Source organism: Tachypleus tridentatus, chromosome 5 (genome assembly GCF_004210375.1).
Source record: "Tachypleus tridentatus isolate NWPU-2018 chromosome 5, ASM421037v1, whole genome shotgun sequence".
Classification (NCBI taxonomy): domain Eukaryota; kingdom Metazoa; phylum Arthropoda; class Merostomata; order Xiphosura; family Limulidae; genus Tachypleus; species Tachypleus tridentatus.
The window spans coordinates 32960894-32981831 of NC_134829.1; the positions used below are offsets into that span (position 1 = coordinate 32960894).

The 20938-nt window shown below is 31.8% G+C and overlaps 1 protein-coding gene across 3 annotated transcripts in view; it reads right to left on the reverse strand.

The window, feature by feature from the left end:
• Nucleotides 1-4672: 4672 nt before the first annotated feature.
• Nucleotides 4673-20938, reverse strand: part of LOC143250872 (transcription factor E2F5-like) — a 36116-nt gene continuing 19850 nt past the window's right edge. For 2 of the 3 annotated variants that reach the window (XM_076502000.1, XM_076502002.1), the window contains exons 6-9: nt 13800-13959; nt 12493-12567; nt 11055-11099; nt 4673-10324 (exon numbers count right to left, since the gene is read on the reverse strand). In XM_076502000.1, the coding sequence (XP_076358115.1) occupies nt 10209-10324; nt 11055-11099; nt 12493-12567; nt 13800-13959 (396 nt within the window). In that variant the 3' untranslated portion in view covers nt 4673-10208. The remainder of the gene's footprint in view (nt 10325-11054; nt 11100-12492; nt 12568-13799; nt 13960-20938) is intronic. The other variant, XM_076502001.1, reaches the window with a different exon arrangement.

Sequence of the window (20938 nt, forward strand, 5' to 3'; positions counted from 1 at the left end):
CTACACTTATTCAGGATGAATTAAATTGGAAGGAATAAGGATTCCTGTGCTCTACTGGAAGAAACGGGGTGGGTGGGTAGTAAACTGAACATCACACACTGAAGGAAGTGCAATTTGTGTCTGAAGAAAAGACAACTCCAACTTATTCAATCAACAGGAATGGGTAGAAATCCCCCTTCTGCTTTACTCATGAAGTCCACAAGTGATGGTCCAACACTGAATGAAATTTACTGACATCTATAAAATATATATGCATACACACTACTGAGTAGTATATATCTACCAGAGGTCTTGTGGAAACATTCCAACTGTACAATGAACATTATAATGCAATCAGTAAATAGTGCAGCTTCTAGGCAAAGCATACCTGACAAAACAACATGCCACAGAATGGGATCTCATCATCAGTGATTGAAACTAGGGCTGCTGAAAAAACATAAATGAAAAAAACTAATAAGACTTACCTCACACAAAGGAAAACAAATGCATGTAGAATCACCATGGAAATGAGATAATGTCCACAAAGGAAGGTGCAGCAAGATCATGCAGAGAATGAGCAATGAAGGTAACAGGAGTAGTCCCCATTCCAGCCTGGACTATCTTCTCCAATGTACAGAAAAAGGGGAGAAGCCAAAGATATAGAACAATGACAAATATGATGAGAAGTTGTAGAGATGGCAACCTTTCATGGATACATCAAACTCCACCAGCCTAAGGAGTAGATGAACTCAACCAGTTATTATGACAGGAAGTGGAACAGTTTCAAGGAATAAAAATCATGAAGTTAAAAACTCCAAAATGCATGATGCTCCATATACCATCATAAGAAGTGAACTGAACAATGAAGTTGATCAGTATCAAAATGGGAGTAATGACAGAAACTAAGGAAATGGATGTGAAAGCCAAATAGCCTTAACAGACTGCATAGGCTTGAGAGAGGAAGGACTGGTCAGAAAATAAAATGCTATGAGAGAAATAGTAGAAGAAACAAGGATCATTAAAAACAGAAATATCTGATCAAAGATATCTACAGGTTAAGAGGAGAAGAAAATAGATCTTGAGGAAAAGATGGTAGATGGAGCATGAAAACAAAGGTTCACAGGGAGGACAGGAAAGACGTAAAGAACCATACTAAAATTTCAATCAAGCAAATCAAAGGAATGTGGAAGATACATGACTCAAGAAGAAGAAATGGTAGAAAAACAAAACTGGATGAAACGTGGAAAAATAGGTGTTGGTAAAGAAGGCTGCTTGATGGCTAGACATGGTCAATGTAGATGAACCTTTTAATATCAGAATGAGGTTAACAGAACAGGGACAGAGATAAGAGTAGGGAAGATTGCACAAGTAAAGGTCAGAGCAGTGGGAAAAATGGTTGTGCCAATCAAGATAGAGCCACCAGCAAAATGAGACATGGAGTGGTTTGGAATAAGAATAGAACTCTGGAAAAGCATTAACTAGGAGGATAAGCATAACTGTGAAGATCCTTCCAATCTTTAGAGAATGGGACCTCCCCCTAAAGTTAGTAGGTAAGAGACAAGAGACCAAAGGGAAGGAAGTTAGGTGTTCTGATGGGTGGCAATGGCACACATGAAGTATCCCTAGCTGAGAACATACTCACCTAAAGATCTGTGAAGGGAGGGACTACTTTGTAAGAATCTTGGTAGGAGAAGATAATCAACCAACCACCAAATTCAGGGAGCCAGCATATTAGCATGTCAAGTTAAGAGGGACTATAATCCCCCTGTAGGAGAGGAAGGAAGAAAGTGGAACAAAGCTTAGGGAATTATCAGAGGCTTGAGAAAGGGGATGTGGAAAGAAGAATCCTTGATCAACCAGAGACTGGAAATTTCCCAGGAGTCAAGTAAGAATCCCAACCTTTTACTGATGAGCCTGTGAACAGATGTAATTTCAGAACTCCAATGTTGTATGGTCTTTATATAACTATCAAGCCAGGGATTCAAGAAGTTCCACTGATGTTGAAGTGTCAACCAAAGTGAACACATACAAGCCTGACCCATGGGAACGAAAAGTTACATAAAAGCTCACATTCCAAAAGATTGAACATTTTGAGCTGTAAAAAATGTACCAGAAGGGACACTTGAACTACTTACTCCAAAGATGAAGATGAGAAAGCTGAGCCCAACTAACGTTGGAAAGAAGACCCCCCTACAAATTAATGAGGTTTTGAAAGGAGGTAATAACAGACTTCCCCACTCTGATCATGAATCCCACCCATATTGCTTCGTGCAGGAGCAGAGCAATGTGGTCTTTGAACAGTGAATGGGAAGAAGCAAGCAGGAGTCAATCATCTATAGAAGAGTGCACAGACTCATAAAATAGAGATTTCAAACAATAGTTTGGTACTCTCTGACAAAACATTTCGAACCAATGTTAGTTCGAACTGTGAGGACCTGAACTGGGAAACTCAAGATACAACAATAAATAACTATCAACATGTTGGCACCATGGGGAAGAACTAAGTTTAGATTACGAGAAGAAAATGTTTTTAGTATCATGTGACAGACCACAGTAAGATGCTGGAAAAAAGAAGAGCCCAAAGTGTCTTGTCTTTGATTGTACTCTTCCTCTGAAACATTGTCACTTTGATTAAAAAAAAAAAAGAGAGAGAAATCACCAGCCTAACATATTAATTAAGGCCTAAACCTCTCCTGCAGATAAAGTCAAACACGATTCTTGGGAAGTCATACTAATAGAATTTTCAATTGTAATGGAAATTTCAGTGATCACAAATTCATACTAAAACCTCTTGTAATACAATAAAGAAAATAAATACAAAAACCATAAACAAATGAAAGCAAACTCAGGAACATTTTACTACTGAAAAAAATTAAAATAGCAAAGAAGTGTATTCATAAACAGCAGCCACATGCAAAAAAAAAGAAAACTTCTAAATGATGAAATACTAATCAAAAAACTGAAAACTGAGCAGGAATAACAGAGGGAGTTAGCTACACCTATAATGCAAGCAAAACACTACTGGTGGAAAATAGTCACATGATATGTACACATTCAAAAATGGTGAAAAATTTATGTTGTATATACACTGGTATACTGATTGCTAAATTTTAACAATGCTTAGAGTGCAGAAGGTCAAGACAGCATTGTGTGAATGAAATAATACCTTCTACATAACACAGATAACAAAACACAAAATAATTGGGCCAAATAATATTTGTATTTTTAAACTTTAAATAAATTAAAAGCATGAGAATGATATCAAAAGTAGCCACCAACTAATTTCCTTTTTATACAAGGATATTGTTTCACTTAAAGGTTAAAATGATGGCATATATTTTGCAAAATAACAAAAATATTTCTGAGATTCAAAACACTAGCTACAACTATGGAAATACTGAAAAACTAAAGGTTTCTCTATCTGGTTTTTAAGTTATCGTTGTGATGATGTAATAAACTGTTGTCATGACCTTAACTGAAAGAAATGTGTTTTTCATACACATGTGGTAATGAACAGAAAATTATCTCCACAGTTTATTTATAAAATACACTTTGAGACTTACTGTTAAGATTTTTAATTACAATACCTGAATAGAAAAAAAGTTGATGTTGACTTTTCAAATGAAGTAGTTATTAAATATAATTTTGATTCTATTATTTAACTGTATTTTCAAACAAAAGATTAAACTGATCACCAGAATTGGAAATTTTGTTTGTAGTTAATTTGCCTATCAATAATAACTGAATTGATAAGGTAATTTTCTCTTTCTAGAACTATTGCTTCCAAAATGTATTTTGTGGCCCCAGTTATAAAACTGTTGTAAGATACAACTTCTCAATGTTCTTGTTGCAATTAGATTTTATCTTAAACACTTGTTAAACACAAAACACCAGTAAAACTCACGTTTCTGTTCCACTATTTTAGAAAATATTTTCATTTGAAAATCTGCATCTATCAGAAAGTTTCATTTGTTATCAACTAAATTTGGAGTTTTGAAATACCTAGGACCACAAGTCAGGATGCAATAATTACTATCACAGTTTAATTTTATGTATGGAGAACATTCTAAATACTCATGTTATATACAGTTATTTAAATTATTTTCTCTTTTACAAAGATTCATAGTAAGTAATTTTAGCCCAAATTAAATGCACAATAATAATAAGTCTCTCCACCCAACAATCAAAATTTAAAACTGAACACTCTTCTTGTAAATTTGTCACGTTTTCAGTCAAACACTTCCAAAAGACAATTATAGGTAAGTTAACTGTATTTAAAATCCAAACTCACAAAATGGAAATTAAAAAAAGATTGTGATGTTGATCACACGTTAAGATTTGAGTTTAATTTTATGCTGTCTTCATAACTTAAAAATACCATCAGATGATATGACTTCAGCAAGTATCTTTCAATTTTTTTTTTTCTTTCCACATAAGTGACCATACCACTGCTTACTGTTGAGCTATTCTTGTCTGACTGAATAATGAAATTTGACAATCTCTCTTACAATGCACTCAGGGCCTTGAAGCATATTTTTGCAGCACTGTATTGTGAACCATAAATTCTTGGATTTATAGTCTGAGATGCTAGTTTTTAGCCATGCCAAGCCTGAGAGATGCTGCTTCTGGCAGAAAAAAAACACCTTTGGAATGTAAATTTAATTTGAAGTAATGTTACACCAACTCTTCTCACTCAATAAGCTAAGCAATCTTTTATTTTAATTTAAGGGTTGTGAAACAAATATTTGAATTCTTATTAGTTGCTGGAAGAACCAATACAACAAGAAATTAAAAACCTAACTTACAGTGGAGTTTGTTCACCCAACAATGACAGACTTTGTTTAAAATATAACCTCACCACTATATTACATATTTCATCAAGGTACTTACAAAAAATTTTATAAAATTCTCAAGGTAACTATAGCCATGAAGTCAAATTTTCTTAGAATGGAGGATAAATTATTTCCTCTCAGGATACTACAACTAAAAAAATATATATAATAAAATATTCAAATATATATATTTCTGAATCACATTGTTATAATGTTTCAAATTATTAAACAAGTAATAACAAGTTAGAACATTTATCATTGAACAGTTCTTACCACACCAGTATGCCTGAAAAAATCCAGTCATATGACCCAAACCTTCCTACTTTTGCAGGATCAGACAAATGTAATTCAATTTAATATCAAAATTTGTTAAATTAGACTTAACTTTAAGTAAAAATTATACAGCTATATATGCATAAATATTTATGAAAATTAATAATGCCAGTTCAACAAAACTAAAACTCATATTCAAAACTGTTTGTAAAACAGCACTCATGCTTGAAATGTAATTTATTTATCACAAAGTCTGAATTGAAATGTTGGACCAAACTAAGTAGTTAAACCAGCTAGACATATTATCTTTAGTTCTATACATTAACTACTCAACAATATATAACACTTCAACAGTGATAGAACAACAGTCTTGCTCTGCAGTCATCATATAAAAAACATTATACACTTATTAAAAGCAACTCTTACTTTTGCCATATGTTCTACTTAAATACAACCTTTTCATAATTTGAATTCTGTAATGTTTTACTTTCCAGAAATGACAGAGTTAATAGCCAAACGTTTATTTATTACCTCCGAGTATTTCAGTAATTCTATGAATCAAGTCTTCAAGAATCAAACTTATTCACATTTCATATTTAACTTAACAATTTATCAGCTGAGAAAAATAAACTTGTTTCACTCTGAATTTTGTTTTCTTCTCATCAGCACAAATGTATCTACTAAAAATACTGCAAAAAATTGTTGAGACAACAATAATTTACAATAACTGTTATGATGTGAATACCTTTTCCAAGCTGGTAATCATATTTATATTGTCACAAGACATAATACTAATGCCTTATGACAAGTATAATTAATTATAAACATTTACAATAAGTAACTTTACTTAACTAAGTCATATTTTAAACAAATCAAAAGTTTAAATGAACCAACATTATTTCATAAAATAATACTTAAACTCAGTAATTAATTTAGTATTAACCCTTTTGTTGCTTGTTTTGGACATGTCCAAATAAACATTTATACTTACTGGCTTCCAAATTAAGGCTTAGCCCATGGCTACCAAAAAAAAAAAAAAAGTTTCCCTCTACTACGATATGCAGGAATATCATCCTGTGATTGAAACAATCACCAAACCTGCAGCTACCTGTATTCCACACTGTGAAACCTGGATGCTAATTGACTTGGTTTTGCCTATACTTATATCAGTTACTGAAGAACTTGTTTCTTCTAATTTTCCTCAGTTTTTTATGTAAATCACTTCCCCATACATTTATAAAGGAATATTACTGTCAGATGTGGAAAATGCTGAGGGGAGGTGAAAGTTCAGTTTATGACCTCACCCTGAAAGCTTAATAAGAAACCTATACTGAACTATTTTAAAAAGAAAATGGTAAAAAAATTCCAAGCCTTTTTCATGATGTTTCATAACCATTCCTGATTTTATACAGACTATGCTTTTTCTAGTTTTTATTAGTATTATAGAGTTCTATATGTTTCCCAAAAAGTGCAACTGAAGTAATATAACAGTTTTAAAATGCATGCAAATATATACAGACAAAATCTTCATTTAGTATCAGCTTTTCTCTGGAATAGTGTATGGTAAATAACAATTTAAACAAGTTTGTGAAATTCATAGGATATTTTAATGCTTCACTATTTCAATGATTCTATCTCGCACTAAGTTATTTTTAAATTGAGTTATTCATTAGAAACTTTCCACAACTTATCTCATATACTACTCATCAAGTGGACATGACATTCAATTAAACTATTGAAATATAGGAAAAATATATCATAATGCAGCTTGAGAACTTGGCTTCTGAGAACAGTTTTGCTCACTGAAAACATTATTTCTATTGTATGCCAATCTACACAAAAGTGAAACTGTTACACTGTCTTCAGTGTAAGAACTAACTGATAATAAATCTTTTTTCCTTTTCTCAACACTAAACACCTGTTTTATAGCCATCACCAATTTGAGTAGTGCTTTACAGAAAGACAAAATAAAATACTAAATCACTACAAATTACTCAACTAATTACAGTAGAAATTTTTAAAAAGTAGCTTTTCTCAAAGTAACTACAGAAGTACATAACAAAGCTGACAAAACTAGTAATATATGTACTTAAAAAACATTATCTATATTAGATACAATTAAAACAATGCTGAAACAAATGGTAATAATATAAATAAACAATACTTTTTACAATGAAAACTCGATCATATGAGAAGAAAACCAAAACTCAAGTGCATCTGGAAAAATATATCATGTAATTTTTCTCACAACATAACACTAGTTGGTGACTCATTATACGGTATACTAATCCATCAGAAGTGTTGGGCTTGGAGGACATGGTTTACACTTTATAATGGCTTGGTAGCATTTTAGGTAACACAATCCCATCAGAATAGTACAGCATTTCTGGGATATGGTACATTTATTTAATGAGTTTTTCACACCAGCAAAAATTTTGTGAACATACTAATGAATCAGACCAGTGTGTATATTTTTTGGACAGTTATAGTTTGTTAGATTAATTGGTATTATTTGATTCATCAAATAAGTAGAAACTAAGTTATCAGACCAGTGTGGACATGGTTCATTAAACTAAGAGGTTTTACACTGTATAATGGTTCTTCAAACCATTGGATATTAGGTGACAAACTCAACCACCAGGTTGAAGTACTTAAATAAACCAGTTTTAAATACACTAGCTGATAGGATCTGTGAGTCATTTCACACTGATATGTACACAAGAGAAATAAGAGTTGAAGAAACAGTTAAAATTATGGATAGTACATGTATTTCAAATGGAACATGACTTAGGTGTGTGCACATACATAACAATAGAGCTATGATAGCTTTGGAATATTGATACATTAACAAAATGATGTGTTAGTATTACTGATTAACCATAACTACTTATACTAAATGAATAATAATAACCATACTTTTAAATTATAAGGTAATACTTTACTATGCATAAATCACTCATATGCATAACCAATAAACTTCTTATCACATCCACTTGCAATTCTCAATGACGGTGTGGTCTACGTCATGATGAGGTACTTCAGTGTAGATACTTTCACATGCAGTTACACATATGGTGTCTCATCTCAAAAGAAACAATCATTGTAAAGATATTTGGGTCTACAAATAATTTTTAAATGCAAAAGGTATCATCACCTGAATAATTAGGCTGTAGTATGAAGGACTTGTATCATTACTGAAGCTTTACAAATATTTTTGTCAGGAATAAGTTAGTTACATATATATCTTACACACTTCTCTAGATTAAAAGTTAATTGTATTTTAAATTAATTGAAAGTTTAGTTTCTGCTAAACACAAAGCTACACAATGGACAATCTGTGCCACACCTACCACAGGTATCAAAACCCTATTTTTTATAGCTTTAAGCTTGCAGGCATACTGCTGAACCACTGGTGAGCATTTTTATTTAAAAGTATTTTAAATGTATTGCTGAAATCATAAAAGAAATATTTATTACATTTTCCCATTGCAATTATTTAATTTTTCTAACAATAATGTGGGCAAATCAAATGAGTTATTCATGTTCAAACAATAAATTTGATTTCACACTTAACATTCAGTTCTGATGCCACAAGTACACACAAATTAATTATACAAATTGCATGTACAATACATGGTCACATACAAATGCAGTACTGATTGTTCATTTAAACAAATCGTAGCTACGAGGATGGATTAACGAGTCACGTAATTTTTAATGCATACAATCTGACTTGTACATAATTTATCTACAGTACTGAGTGAGACACCTTTATTCACTTAGTCCAAACTGCTACCATCCTTTAAAGAAGTAAAAAGAAAATTAATTAGCCATGATGTCAGTACAGTATTCCAATAATTGTACAAATTCTTTTAAGGTATTATCATTTAATATTTTTAAAAGGGTTCATGCGAATTTTTGAGACGGTTATGTTGTATTACAGGGAGGATTTGGTAGGTTCAGATTGGGTGCTTATCACAATATTCTGAAGGAAAATACATGTTTTAGACCATTAACTACAAGTCGGCATTTAAGAGTCCAACCTGAAAAGAGGGTTTAGTACTTTTTCATGCTTAAAATTAGTCCTACATATTTTTCTAGTAAGTGGAATTTTTGAGAAATACAGAATTAATTTACAGTTCAAAATTTTACAATAACAGAAAAGTAGACATATTAAGTGTTATTCTTAATCTTAAATTCTGTTCAGTCAGTAATTATTCTTGTTTGATGTTTTATACCTATTTCTTTTTCTTTAATATACTTATCACACATGTGCAACACCCTCTCAATAACAACTTGTTCCATGCTTAATAGAAAGTATAAATCAGATAACTAAATTATTTCAATACATCAAATCTAGGAAACTTAAAGCGTTACACATGATGAGACATTCATTTCATGAAGTGTTTAATAAAATTTGTTATTATAATAAAACTGTTGATTAAAAAAAATAAATTGAAGTTAAAGTGTCAATAATTAAAAACCTGTTAGAACTTCATTAGTTGGTGTGAAAATTAAGTTACCATATTGAGTAAACACAGTATAAAAGTTACTTGCAAGAAAGAAATAGCAATAACTAACAGAACACTTACTAATTAAGTGTTTACAAAACAAGCTATACAAATCAATCTGAATAGCATTTGGTTCTTAAGCTGTTCATTTGGTAGAAAACTTTCTAAACAGTAAAACAATGCCAATTTTTCACATCATTAACATAAAGCATCCTGGTTGTTAATAACTTTCAAGCAGCAAGAGTGATACTTGAAGTGGTCAAGTACCGATGACAGGTTAAAACAGATCAGTTCAAGTATGAATGCCTTACTTGAATATATCAAATTAACAGTTTTTGGAGCACTTATATTAAGTACTAATAATGCTAAAACTAATATTTCAAGTTCTGTTGTCAATATCATTGGTCAAAGTATATTTTTACTTAGCAATCCAGACTTGATGGAAAACTGATGAAACAGGAACTAACAAACATTCTTCAGAGAGCAGTATGTCACACAGAGACTAAAATGACCAAGACAGATGTCATTGCCAGAATGAACTATGTTCAAATGTAGTCTACAGCAGGTGTTAATAAATACACTGAAGTCTCTCAGTTTTGCTTTGAACAGTGAATCAAAATGGGATCATATGTATATCAAACAGGTCACAAACACCCTCGCTGTCACAGAGGTTGAAGCAGTAGTCTCGATCACTGGGAGGTGGACTAAGCCTCAGTAAAGGTGAAAACACTACAAAACAATAGCAAGAAACAGTCACTAAAAATAACCATGTAAAGTACAGTATTAGTTTGTAGCAAATGTTATTAATTTTTCCAAATACTTAGTAAAAACTTTGATATACTTGCATATTATTAGAATAAAATATTTTCTTCCATAGTAATACTACCACCACTAACATAAATTGACTAAAATGTGCAAAGAAAAAAGTTTGTTCATGAAACTCTCAAACATACCTAATATAATAGAGAATAAACATAAAGTACCTACTTTGAGAAGTGCACAAAATCTAAGCAGCACATTCACTTCAATATATGTTTATATTCTACTGTTTACTAGTGTTCTTTGACAAGTCAAAATACATTAAGTCAGATGGTTTAGTGGCTTCATTTCTGAAACCATTAAAGTTTCCATTAATATGTTTTTAATAGTTTCATGAAATATGAATTGTAACCAGTAACTTCAGTTTTAAAAATCACATGAAGATATGATTCTAATTTACTGATAACTTTGAAAATCCTAACACAAACCTTATTGGTTAAAACAACACCAATCTGGCACAAATTCTGAGTTCTAAGTTTCATAAACTTTTTAATAACAAAAAAGTGTAAAAGTTTACTTTTTTACTGCACATAGAAAATAGCACTTTTTATACAAATTTTTTAAGTTTATAATTTTGTGAAAAGATGAAATAACTTTTTATTTGTGGTCTACAAGTTTGAAAGAAAAAATTAAACCTTACTTTCTGAGGATATTAATTCATCAAGAAAATCTTCATCGATAGTTGCTGCAACAGAACACGTAAATACTTCTTTACTCTGACTTATTACAAAACTTAATTCAGGAAAATAAACATAAAGGTAATCTTTTATCAAAATTCATAAACTGGTATTAATTTATCATTTATCTATTTAGACTACATTGGATGAAATTAAAAATGGAAAACTATCCAAAGATAAGTAATACTAAAAACAGTTTATTTGTTCTTATTAATTCTGGAGGCATAACACATATTTATATGTAGTGATATACCAAAATTGATACAAATAAAATACTGACCACTGAAGTAAACTGAACATTCCATTTAGTTTAGCATCAGAATAAACAATATTCAGTCATATGATGTAGCATTGTATCAAGTTTTGGTTTGGTGAAATGAAAATATTTGGGTTCATTTCTGTGAATTATTACTTTTTGTGCATTATTCTATTGTGAAGTGTTATATGAAAATTTATTATAAAAATGTTTGTGAAAAGTTTAAGTCTCATTAATAGGAAAAAAAAGGGGGGCTATAATTTTGCAAAGTTTACAATATCAAAAAATTTAATAATAAATGTACAGAACCAATACAGAATTTAGTATTTTATGAATACGCTAAATCTTCAGTTAAATATACTTAGATAATTATGTTTTTTAACCTATAAATTGAGTTTTTCATATACCTGTTGTACAAAAGAAATAAATTTTTTGTAAAAGTAACAATAAAAAGGTTAAATATTTTACTACTAACAATTTCAGCAGTTAAGCAGTTTGGTAATTACTTCTTTTACCTACACCAAGATCAAACTTTTGCAGGCTAATATATTCAATGTATATATAATAAAAATAAGGTAATGTAGTACCTTTGTAGTAAAGCTTGTATTTAAAGTAGAACTGTACAGTATTAATATTCCAAAACAATAAAATTATAATAATTTAATTATAAAGAAGTAGCTAGGGGAAAAATTGTTTCACTTCTTAAGAACTGTCTGTACGTACATACATACATAGTGACTAAAAATAAAATAAATGTGATTAAATTCTAAATTTGAAGTTAATTTTCAAGTCCTCATCTTTCACAAGTTTTCTTGAATACAATCTCAATAAATATTACAAACACAATGAAACATCTGAACTCCCAGATTGTTATCAGATGCCACTAATAAGGGAATATCATTACATAAAGCAACACAATGAAATATCTTATTTTGTTTGTTTGTAGTTAAATGTAAAGCTACTTATTGTAATACTGCTCATCGTAAGTATTAAAACCCAATTTTTAGTGTTATAAGTCTGCAGATGTTATTTAGTAAACAAATATATAGTTTGGTGGGTTCTACGTTTGATATATCACTAACCACTGGCTTGTAATTTTTCAAGTAATGACACATTTATTGGTATCTTTCTTAATCAAAACAAACCTTTAGATGGATCTAAGAAGTCATCTGTAATTTCTTTCACGTCCTTCTCCATGCTCCCACTGCTTGTACTAGCTTCTGATAAAACACATATACTGATTGTAAATGTAAACATTCAAGTGACTTGAAAATAAAAACAAGAACAACAACAAAAACCCAAAGAAAAAATTTAATTTCATCAAAATGAACAAACTTTTACAGGACTACAATTGGTTTTCACATGACATTGTTACAATTTGTTTTTATTTCAAAACACAAAATCACAGAAACTTGTTACATTTAAATACCAAATAATAAAACATCCATAACATTACCACAGACAGATCCATAATAAAGATATAGTTTTTCACAAATGCTTGTTTGTGATTAGAGACGAATATTTTGAATAATTCCATCAGTGCTGGGCTATGGTAGAGGCACTGTTCTAAAATTTGTATACTTAGACAGAACTAATGAAGTAAATAAATAATTTCAAAATCACAACCAGCCAAACTGAGAGCTACAGAAATGGAAACTGGAAACATGTAAGTCCTGTTTTGAGAAAATGTTACCACAGTTGCTTATGGGACATTTCTTTGTCATATTTCTAATCAAAATCTCAGGTGTAAACTCTGTACTTCAGTTAATTATTTTTGTAAGAAAGATTAAGAGCTTTATCAACGCTTGGAAGAAGTACTTTTTTTTTGTTCTGAAGAAAAAAATGTAGTGACGATTCCTGAAGTTTTCCTTTCAAATTTTGAAAAGGTAATATACACGTGCTTTTCAGATGAAGGCCTGTTTGTAACTAGAGAAATTATTTCACTTGTTAATAAGTTAAAAAATCATACTATTTGTTCACTCTGCATCAAAATAAAATTTCAACGCATAAGAAAAGCATAAAGAATAAAAAAGTTTTTACAGGACTAAACATACTATGAAATAAAAAAAACTGTAAAGAGGGTTATAGATAAATTACATACACTCAAAACTAACGAAAAAATATCTACAGTATGTTTGTTACACAGAATAGTTAATCCATCTCATCTTCTGTGTATGCATTTTGATGACTTCATTTATACCACAATTATTCAAAATCATATCCTAGTAATGCACATAAAAAAAACTAATAAATTTCAAATAGTAATTTCAAAGGCTAAGCAGCATACTATACTTTTTGTTTCACTAATACCTTTATTTGTTTATATGATTAGTTTAAGACCAACAAAAATAGCCTTTAAAAAAAAAAAAAGGTAAAACTTGGATACCGAAATTGAACTCTTGTTCTGGAAGTCTCACTAATTTTAATATATATTTAGATAGCATTAATTTACCTTTTTTAACACTAACTTCAGCATTTTTTTGCAAAGTTTCTAAACTTCCCATCTTTTCACTAGAAGCACCAGCAAGCTGCCGATTAGACTTTCTTGGCGACTGCCTTGTGGCCATACGAGTGATTGGGGGCAGAGGAGTAGTCTGCACTTCCATGGGTTCCTGTTAGTAAAATGTAGAGAAAGAACTACTTTAACTTTACTAAAAATGAGAAGTTGCATCATATGCCAAAAAACAAACCTAATGTTATTTCATATTTAAAATTTTATTCCAACCTATAAAACTAAAACTTAAAATTTTGTAAATAATATTTAAAAGCTTCATAAAAAACTGTGCTTATGGAATGTAACTTCTTCTACACTATATCAGGCAGGTGGTAGCACTGAGTATGTACAAATGGTTTGGATTGTTCACTGAAATAGTATTTTAAATGTCTCCTCAAGAGGTCATCAGAACTTTACAATACTGTACAGTGTTTCCTTTTATAACGGTATCTATGTAATGACTGAGTCACAAATTCTGGAAATGTCTGTAAATATCATAGAAAAAGTTTAAATTTTTTGTTGTTGCTTTCTTTGATTAACAGAACAGTACTGTTATCCTTATATAGTACTGGAAGAAAGAAAATTTAGCTCCAAAAACATAAAAGATCTTATTTGTCTATTTATCCAGTTGAGTAAGACATTGCAAATACTTCAGTTTCTCATGTAGAGGTACATTATTTAGACGTAGAAATTAAAATAATGATATCAATCTAAATATTTTTCTTTTCCAGTACATGTCTTTCTTTTAATAGTAATGTGCCATATTCTTCTGATATAAGCATTATAATTTCACCATTATTCAGATTTCATAATAAATGTTTAAATATCAGTGAAAAAGCTAATATTCAATGGATTTAATAGAGAAACTAAATAAAATTATTAGAACATCCAATGATAAATATACAAATCAATTAAATAAATATAAAGTAAAAATGAAGGAGATTTTGTTGAAAGTTACAGATAACTATTTATAGTGGTCAATAAGGTAATTTAAACAACTTTACATGTGGATGAACACCTTCACATATAAAGGCTTTGTCATCAGACTGACAGATTTGAAACTCTGCTCTCTGGATGTATGTATGCAACCTATTTCTCGATGGTGTACCAAGTTTTAAAGTTCATTCAGTTGTCAAGACATCTTCTTGTTCCTTCTCCCCACTGTCATATTCAATGAAGCTGTCCAGTTCTTGCAGCTTCTCTATGATGAGCTGCCTATTGTGAGAGTTAAGCTCTTCTCCATCATCCTGGTCCACATCTAGCCCCATAAACTCACCAACAGAGAAAATTTCCTATTGTGCAGCAGCAACACATTCAAATCCCTCAGTCTTTCTGGCAAATGAAGTCTCCATACAGTATTCAAGCAGCACACTGACACTTCTTACCATGCTAAGACAATGGTCTTTACAGTTTCCAGAATGTTAAATTGAGTCTTCCAAAATTCTTCATGTGATGTAACCTCAAAACACTTGTGGAAAACTTTCTTGTCGTAGAGCCTCTTGATACTGACTATCAGTTGCTGTTTCATAGGCTGGATTAAAGCTGTAGTGTTAGGAGGCAAGAACTTTGAAAGGAAATTTGGCTATCAAAGAGGAAGCAAGTTCAAGGTCATTGGCAGGTAAATTGTCCAAGAGTAACAGAGCCTTCACTTTAATTTAGTTTTTAGATACTTTTTCACAGTGGGGCAAAAACTTCAGAAGCCCATTCATAAAACAGCTGCCTGGTTATCCATGTCCTATGGTCAGATTTCTAATAAATCCCCAAATCACCTCATAATATTTTGTTGCTTAAATACCCTTGGATTCTCATAACAGTACACCAGCACAAGCTTCAATTTGAAATCACCCGATGTATTAGTCCCAAGCAACTTGGTAAGCCTATCCTTTTGAGACTTATTTATAGCTTGGCAAAACATTTTCTTCCTTGGTGATACAAGTTCTCTGGGGCATCTTTTTTCAAAAGAACCCAATTTCATCTACATTAAACTCTTACTGGGCTAAATATCCATCCTCCTTCATTAATTCAGCAAATTCAACAGAATGGATATCACTTCTTTGCTTGAACCTTACATTCCAATTCTTGATTGCCTAAAAATCTTCAAAAACCAAGCCTGAGGATTGAAATGATTCATGTTTAAGGTGTTAAAAATGGTTTTAGCCTTCTCACGCATCATAATATTATCTATGGACTTATCTCGCTCTTACCTATCGTGAACCCAAAGAAACAGCAATCTTTCATTTCTACAATTCTTTCCCTTCCTTTAATGATCGTGGTTGAAGCATTCCTCACTTTGATAGCTTTAACTTTCACCTTATTTAGCAGGATGGTGGAAATTGTTGATGAAGAAAAACCATACTCTTTAGCAAGCACACTTGTTTTGCCTTCTTTTTCTGACTTCTCAATAACATCCTACTTTATCTTCAGGGTTACACAATCCCTACTCTTCTTGTACTTTTGCAAATTACCTTTAGAGGCCATCACAATCACTATACGTTCACTAAAATCACAAAGTTTGTAAAAAGACCTCTTTCCTCGGCCACAACATGGCAAACTATGTAAACAAAGATAGACTGACTCCAAAATGTTCGTAAATGAGTGTCACTTATCAGCTGAAATTGGCACAATTCATTATGTGAAAAATATCTATTGTGAGTCAATGGGGTATGTGGGAGGCAATTCATTATCTGATGGCTTCATTATTCAAGGGTACACAGTAGTAATTTATGATTTTTTGGTTATTTCAAAATGTGTGTATCAAATCTAAAAACAAAATTATTTCCTTTCACATCCTCCACATGCAAAATTTGAAAAGGCTTCGAAACATATGGCAAGCACCAAACAAGTACAAAATTCATAAACTAGAAGAATTATTTGCTGCACTCCTTTATTTACTGTTCTATGTTTTAAGAAAAATAAGTTGAATAACTTATTTGTAAATAGTAATAATGCATATACACACATAACTGAAACTTGACTGTATTTTAAAAAATACTAGTCCACTAAAATACTGTGGATACAGTAACATGAGTGTACATATGCCATATCATTGCAACTTCTGAAATGTTAGCCATGCATAACTGGAAGGTATATATAATAAAAACAATAAACATATATAAATGTTTAATTTATGAAATTTACACTATTCAGACTAAACATTTGTGTTTTTGTGTTATAACCTGTACTCATTCTAGAATAAAAAAAAGCAATTTATTTCTAATTTACTAATTTTTTATGATTACAAGGTCAGTCAAATTGACAAAACCTATAAAAAGATTCAATAATCTCTGAAGATTATAAAAAAATTCATGTGAAATTTTGAAATTTTCTGATGCATAAAAGTATTTTTAATCTTAAAATTATTTGGATAGTCAACATTTCAAAAGAAAAAAGACAAGAAAAACAAAACATTCTTGTGAACTTATCTTGTGAACATAAGCTTTGTAATGTTTACTGATAATCTGTCTAATTTTATAAAGATAATGTTTACTAGTTTAAAAGTTACAGAACAAAAACTATAAAAAAGAACAAACTGATTACAAGATTGGTCTATAGGATAAAGTGCATGCTGAGTTAAGTTGATCATAATTGTGAATATAAACATGAGCTTCTTTATTATCTCCCAAAGTCATAAATCTGTCATTAAATACTTCACACACAAAATAAATTTATTTTCAGGCATCATGCCACAAATTTTTCTTCTATTTATCTATGTTGTCAATCAACAAGATGAAAATAATTTAGGATTTCATGTACAAGATATACAAAATAAAACTAGGGTAAAAGTGAACATCGAATAACAAAACCCATCCAACTAGAAGAAACATCAGCAGAAGTCAGAACCATACAACAGAGAGAAGACATCTTTTATCAAATTTAAACTATACAAGACCACACAATGTTCAATTTAAAAATACTACTAATAAGATATATATTTACATGGATTATTCAATTCAGTTACACGATGTAACAAATTTTTAGTTTTTCTTGATCCTGGACAGAGTGTTATTTCCCAATTGCTTATGCCTAAAGTAAATGTAAAAGACCTATTTTTATCTCCAAATTTTGCTTTTGTGATCTGGGTAATAAAATTTTCAAATTTACCTATTTTCCAGAACATTCCAGGTAAATTCAGTACTGAGAATTTTCTTGGACTTACAAGAATTTTCAGAACCTTTTAGAATTTTCTCATTTGGTGCACCTCAAAGAAGAATACAACAGCATTGTGGATTACAGCATTGTCCTGCTGAAAGATACAGTCATTTCCACACAAGCGAGAGCCTTCAGTCAATAAGGATGCTCTTTCCAACATGCCAACATAACCAGCTGCTGTTTGATGTCCCTGTATAACCTGAAGCTCCATTGTTCCATGGAAGAAGAAAGCACCCCAGATCATGATGGAACCTCCTCCACTGTGTCGTGTAGAAAATATCTCCGGTAGGATATCCTTACCATGCCAGTAATGTTGGAAGCCATTTGGACCATCCAGGTTACATTTTTTCTCATCAGAGAACAAAACCTTCGTCCACTTTTCTACATCCCATGTTTGGTGCTTCTCAGCAAAGTTTAACCAAGCTGTTTCGTGGTATGGAATGAGGTGTGGCCTTTGAAGATGTTTACGGATTTGGAAGCCTTTCTCTTGTAGATACAGGCTTATTGTTCTTAAGCTGCATTTGCATTCGTAAGGGCCTTAATCTGGTTCGATGATCAGCTGTCGTCTGCCCGACAACCTGTCGAATCCTCCTGCTCAACGCTGGTAAACTTTTCTTTAGCCAACCACTTGAAATTCTCATTCTGTATCCCTCAGGGTATTTTAAGAAATTTGCAACAGTAGTTTTACTACGCCCAATCTGATATTTCACCCACACATAGTTAACAATTTGATATTTATGTGTTTGCTTATGTATACACAAAAAAGACACTTGCATCATTGTTTCAAACATTACAATTTTTGAGATTAATATTGCGTAGCTTTTTAAACATAACGTAACAGGACAATCACAAGATACTTAGTTGTTTTGGTAATGTCACTGCCATATAATATTTCAGTGTTACAATCTGCTAAATAATACATTGTAATGAATGTTTCAAATCTTACAATCTAACTTCTACATTAATTCAGTACAATGAGAAGGTTACAGTGACTTTTGTGGTGGATTCATTTTTGTATGGATTCTCTATAAATAACAACCAGGCCAGGTTCTTGGGTGATGCAGAAGTGGATAATCCACCCATAATTCTCACTCTAGCCCATCCAAATTCATTCTCCCTAACTGCTTAAAAATCATGTTAACTGTTTTTATAATCCACCAAATTCATTCTCCCTAACTGCTTAAAAATCATATTAACTATTTTTATTAACTACACGGGTGTTTAAGTTATTAGGAAGGGTCAACAAAATCTCCACCGACACTCTCCAAAGGAAGTGGACTTGTAACCAGGCTTAATAACAACATCTCAATATGTTTAAAAATATTATAGTTTTTATGATAGAGTTTCCACTTTTTATCAATAACTGAATAATGTATTTCAATATGTCAGAACATTTTGGCATTCATGATTTATTATAAGTTTGAAACATTTAGTCCTATGTGATTTACTTTGTTTTTGTTTGTATTTTTTCAGGGTGTTTGGGGATTCATTCTCGGGGGTGTCACATGGTTTGCTGTTACCTTTTCCCTGGCTGCTACAATGGGTTTGGCCTATCTTGCTCTCAGCACTGCTCAAGGACACGCTATATTGACACCTCTAGATGTAGATCGAGGTATGTTTAAAGTTAATTTTTAGAAATAGAGAGATCACTTCTATTTCTTAGATAGCACATCTGTTGAACTGTTTAGCATTATTTTTGTAAATACTTAATACTAGACTATTTTTGTTTAAATTCAGACACTTGTATTCTTGTTTGACTGAAGAGGAATTTGACAAAATGTAATAATGTAACTTAACGACCAGAACTTTTAAGAACATTCAGAAAACTATGTGAGCAGTATAAAACATGACTTCAACGAGAGTAGACTATGCAGATTTTATGGGCAGTGAGTATTATTATTTATTTTCCAATAACAATAGAGTTTAATTCCCTTCTTTCAGATTACTTTCATTAACAGTATTGGCTAGTATATTTATTTTAATTGCTATTTTTATTATAAATATTATTTAACATTACTGAATCTATGATTAACTCAAATTTTCTGAGCTGGCAGAGCCAAGCCTATCTTTTACCACTCTGTGGTGGTTTTCAATCAGACATTGGCCTAGACAAGTGACAATTTTATCACAGTGGAAACATATAGTGTCAGTTTTTATTTACCTGTCACACCAAACATGCTTGCCCTTTCAGCCTTGGAGACATTATAATGTTACGGTCAATCCCACTATTCGTTGGTAAAAGAGTAGCCCAAGAGTTGACGGTGGGTGGTGATACCTAGCTGCCTTCCCTCTAGTCTTACACTGATAAATTGCCTGTAACCTGAACAAGTGGCACTTTTTCATTGACAGCTCATCCAGAAGCTTCAAAGCTGTGCTGCTCCATAACAGGAATAAGTATCTGTTTCTTCCCCTGGCTCATTCGACGCACCTCAAAGAGGAATACAACAGCTTCAAGACCTTGCTAGAAGCCTTGAAGTACAATGAGTATGGCTGGGAGGTTATTGGAGACTTCAAAATGGTGGCATTCCTGATGGATCTCCAAGGAGGCTTTACCAAGTTGCCCTGTTATCTTTGCCTTTGGAACAGCAGAGACACCACAGCGCACTACAACAGGAAGCACTGGCCACAATGAACTGAGTTCTCTGTGGGAAGGCACAATGTCAAGCGCGAGCCACTAGTGGACCTCCAGTAGATGTTGTTCCCACCACTGCACATAAAATTGGGTCCTACAAAACAATTTGTCACAGCTCTTGATAAGGAGTCTGCAGCCTTCAAGTACCTTCGAGACTTCTTCCCTAAGCTATCTGAGGCAAAGGTCAAAGCTGGTGTCTTTGTTGGACCACAAATGCAAAAGATGCTGGAGTGCATGGAATTCCCCAAGAAGTTCAGTAGGAACAGAATATAAGCTTGCTGCAGCTTTGTCACATTGGAAATTATGTGGACCTGGT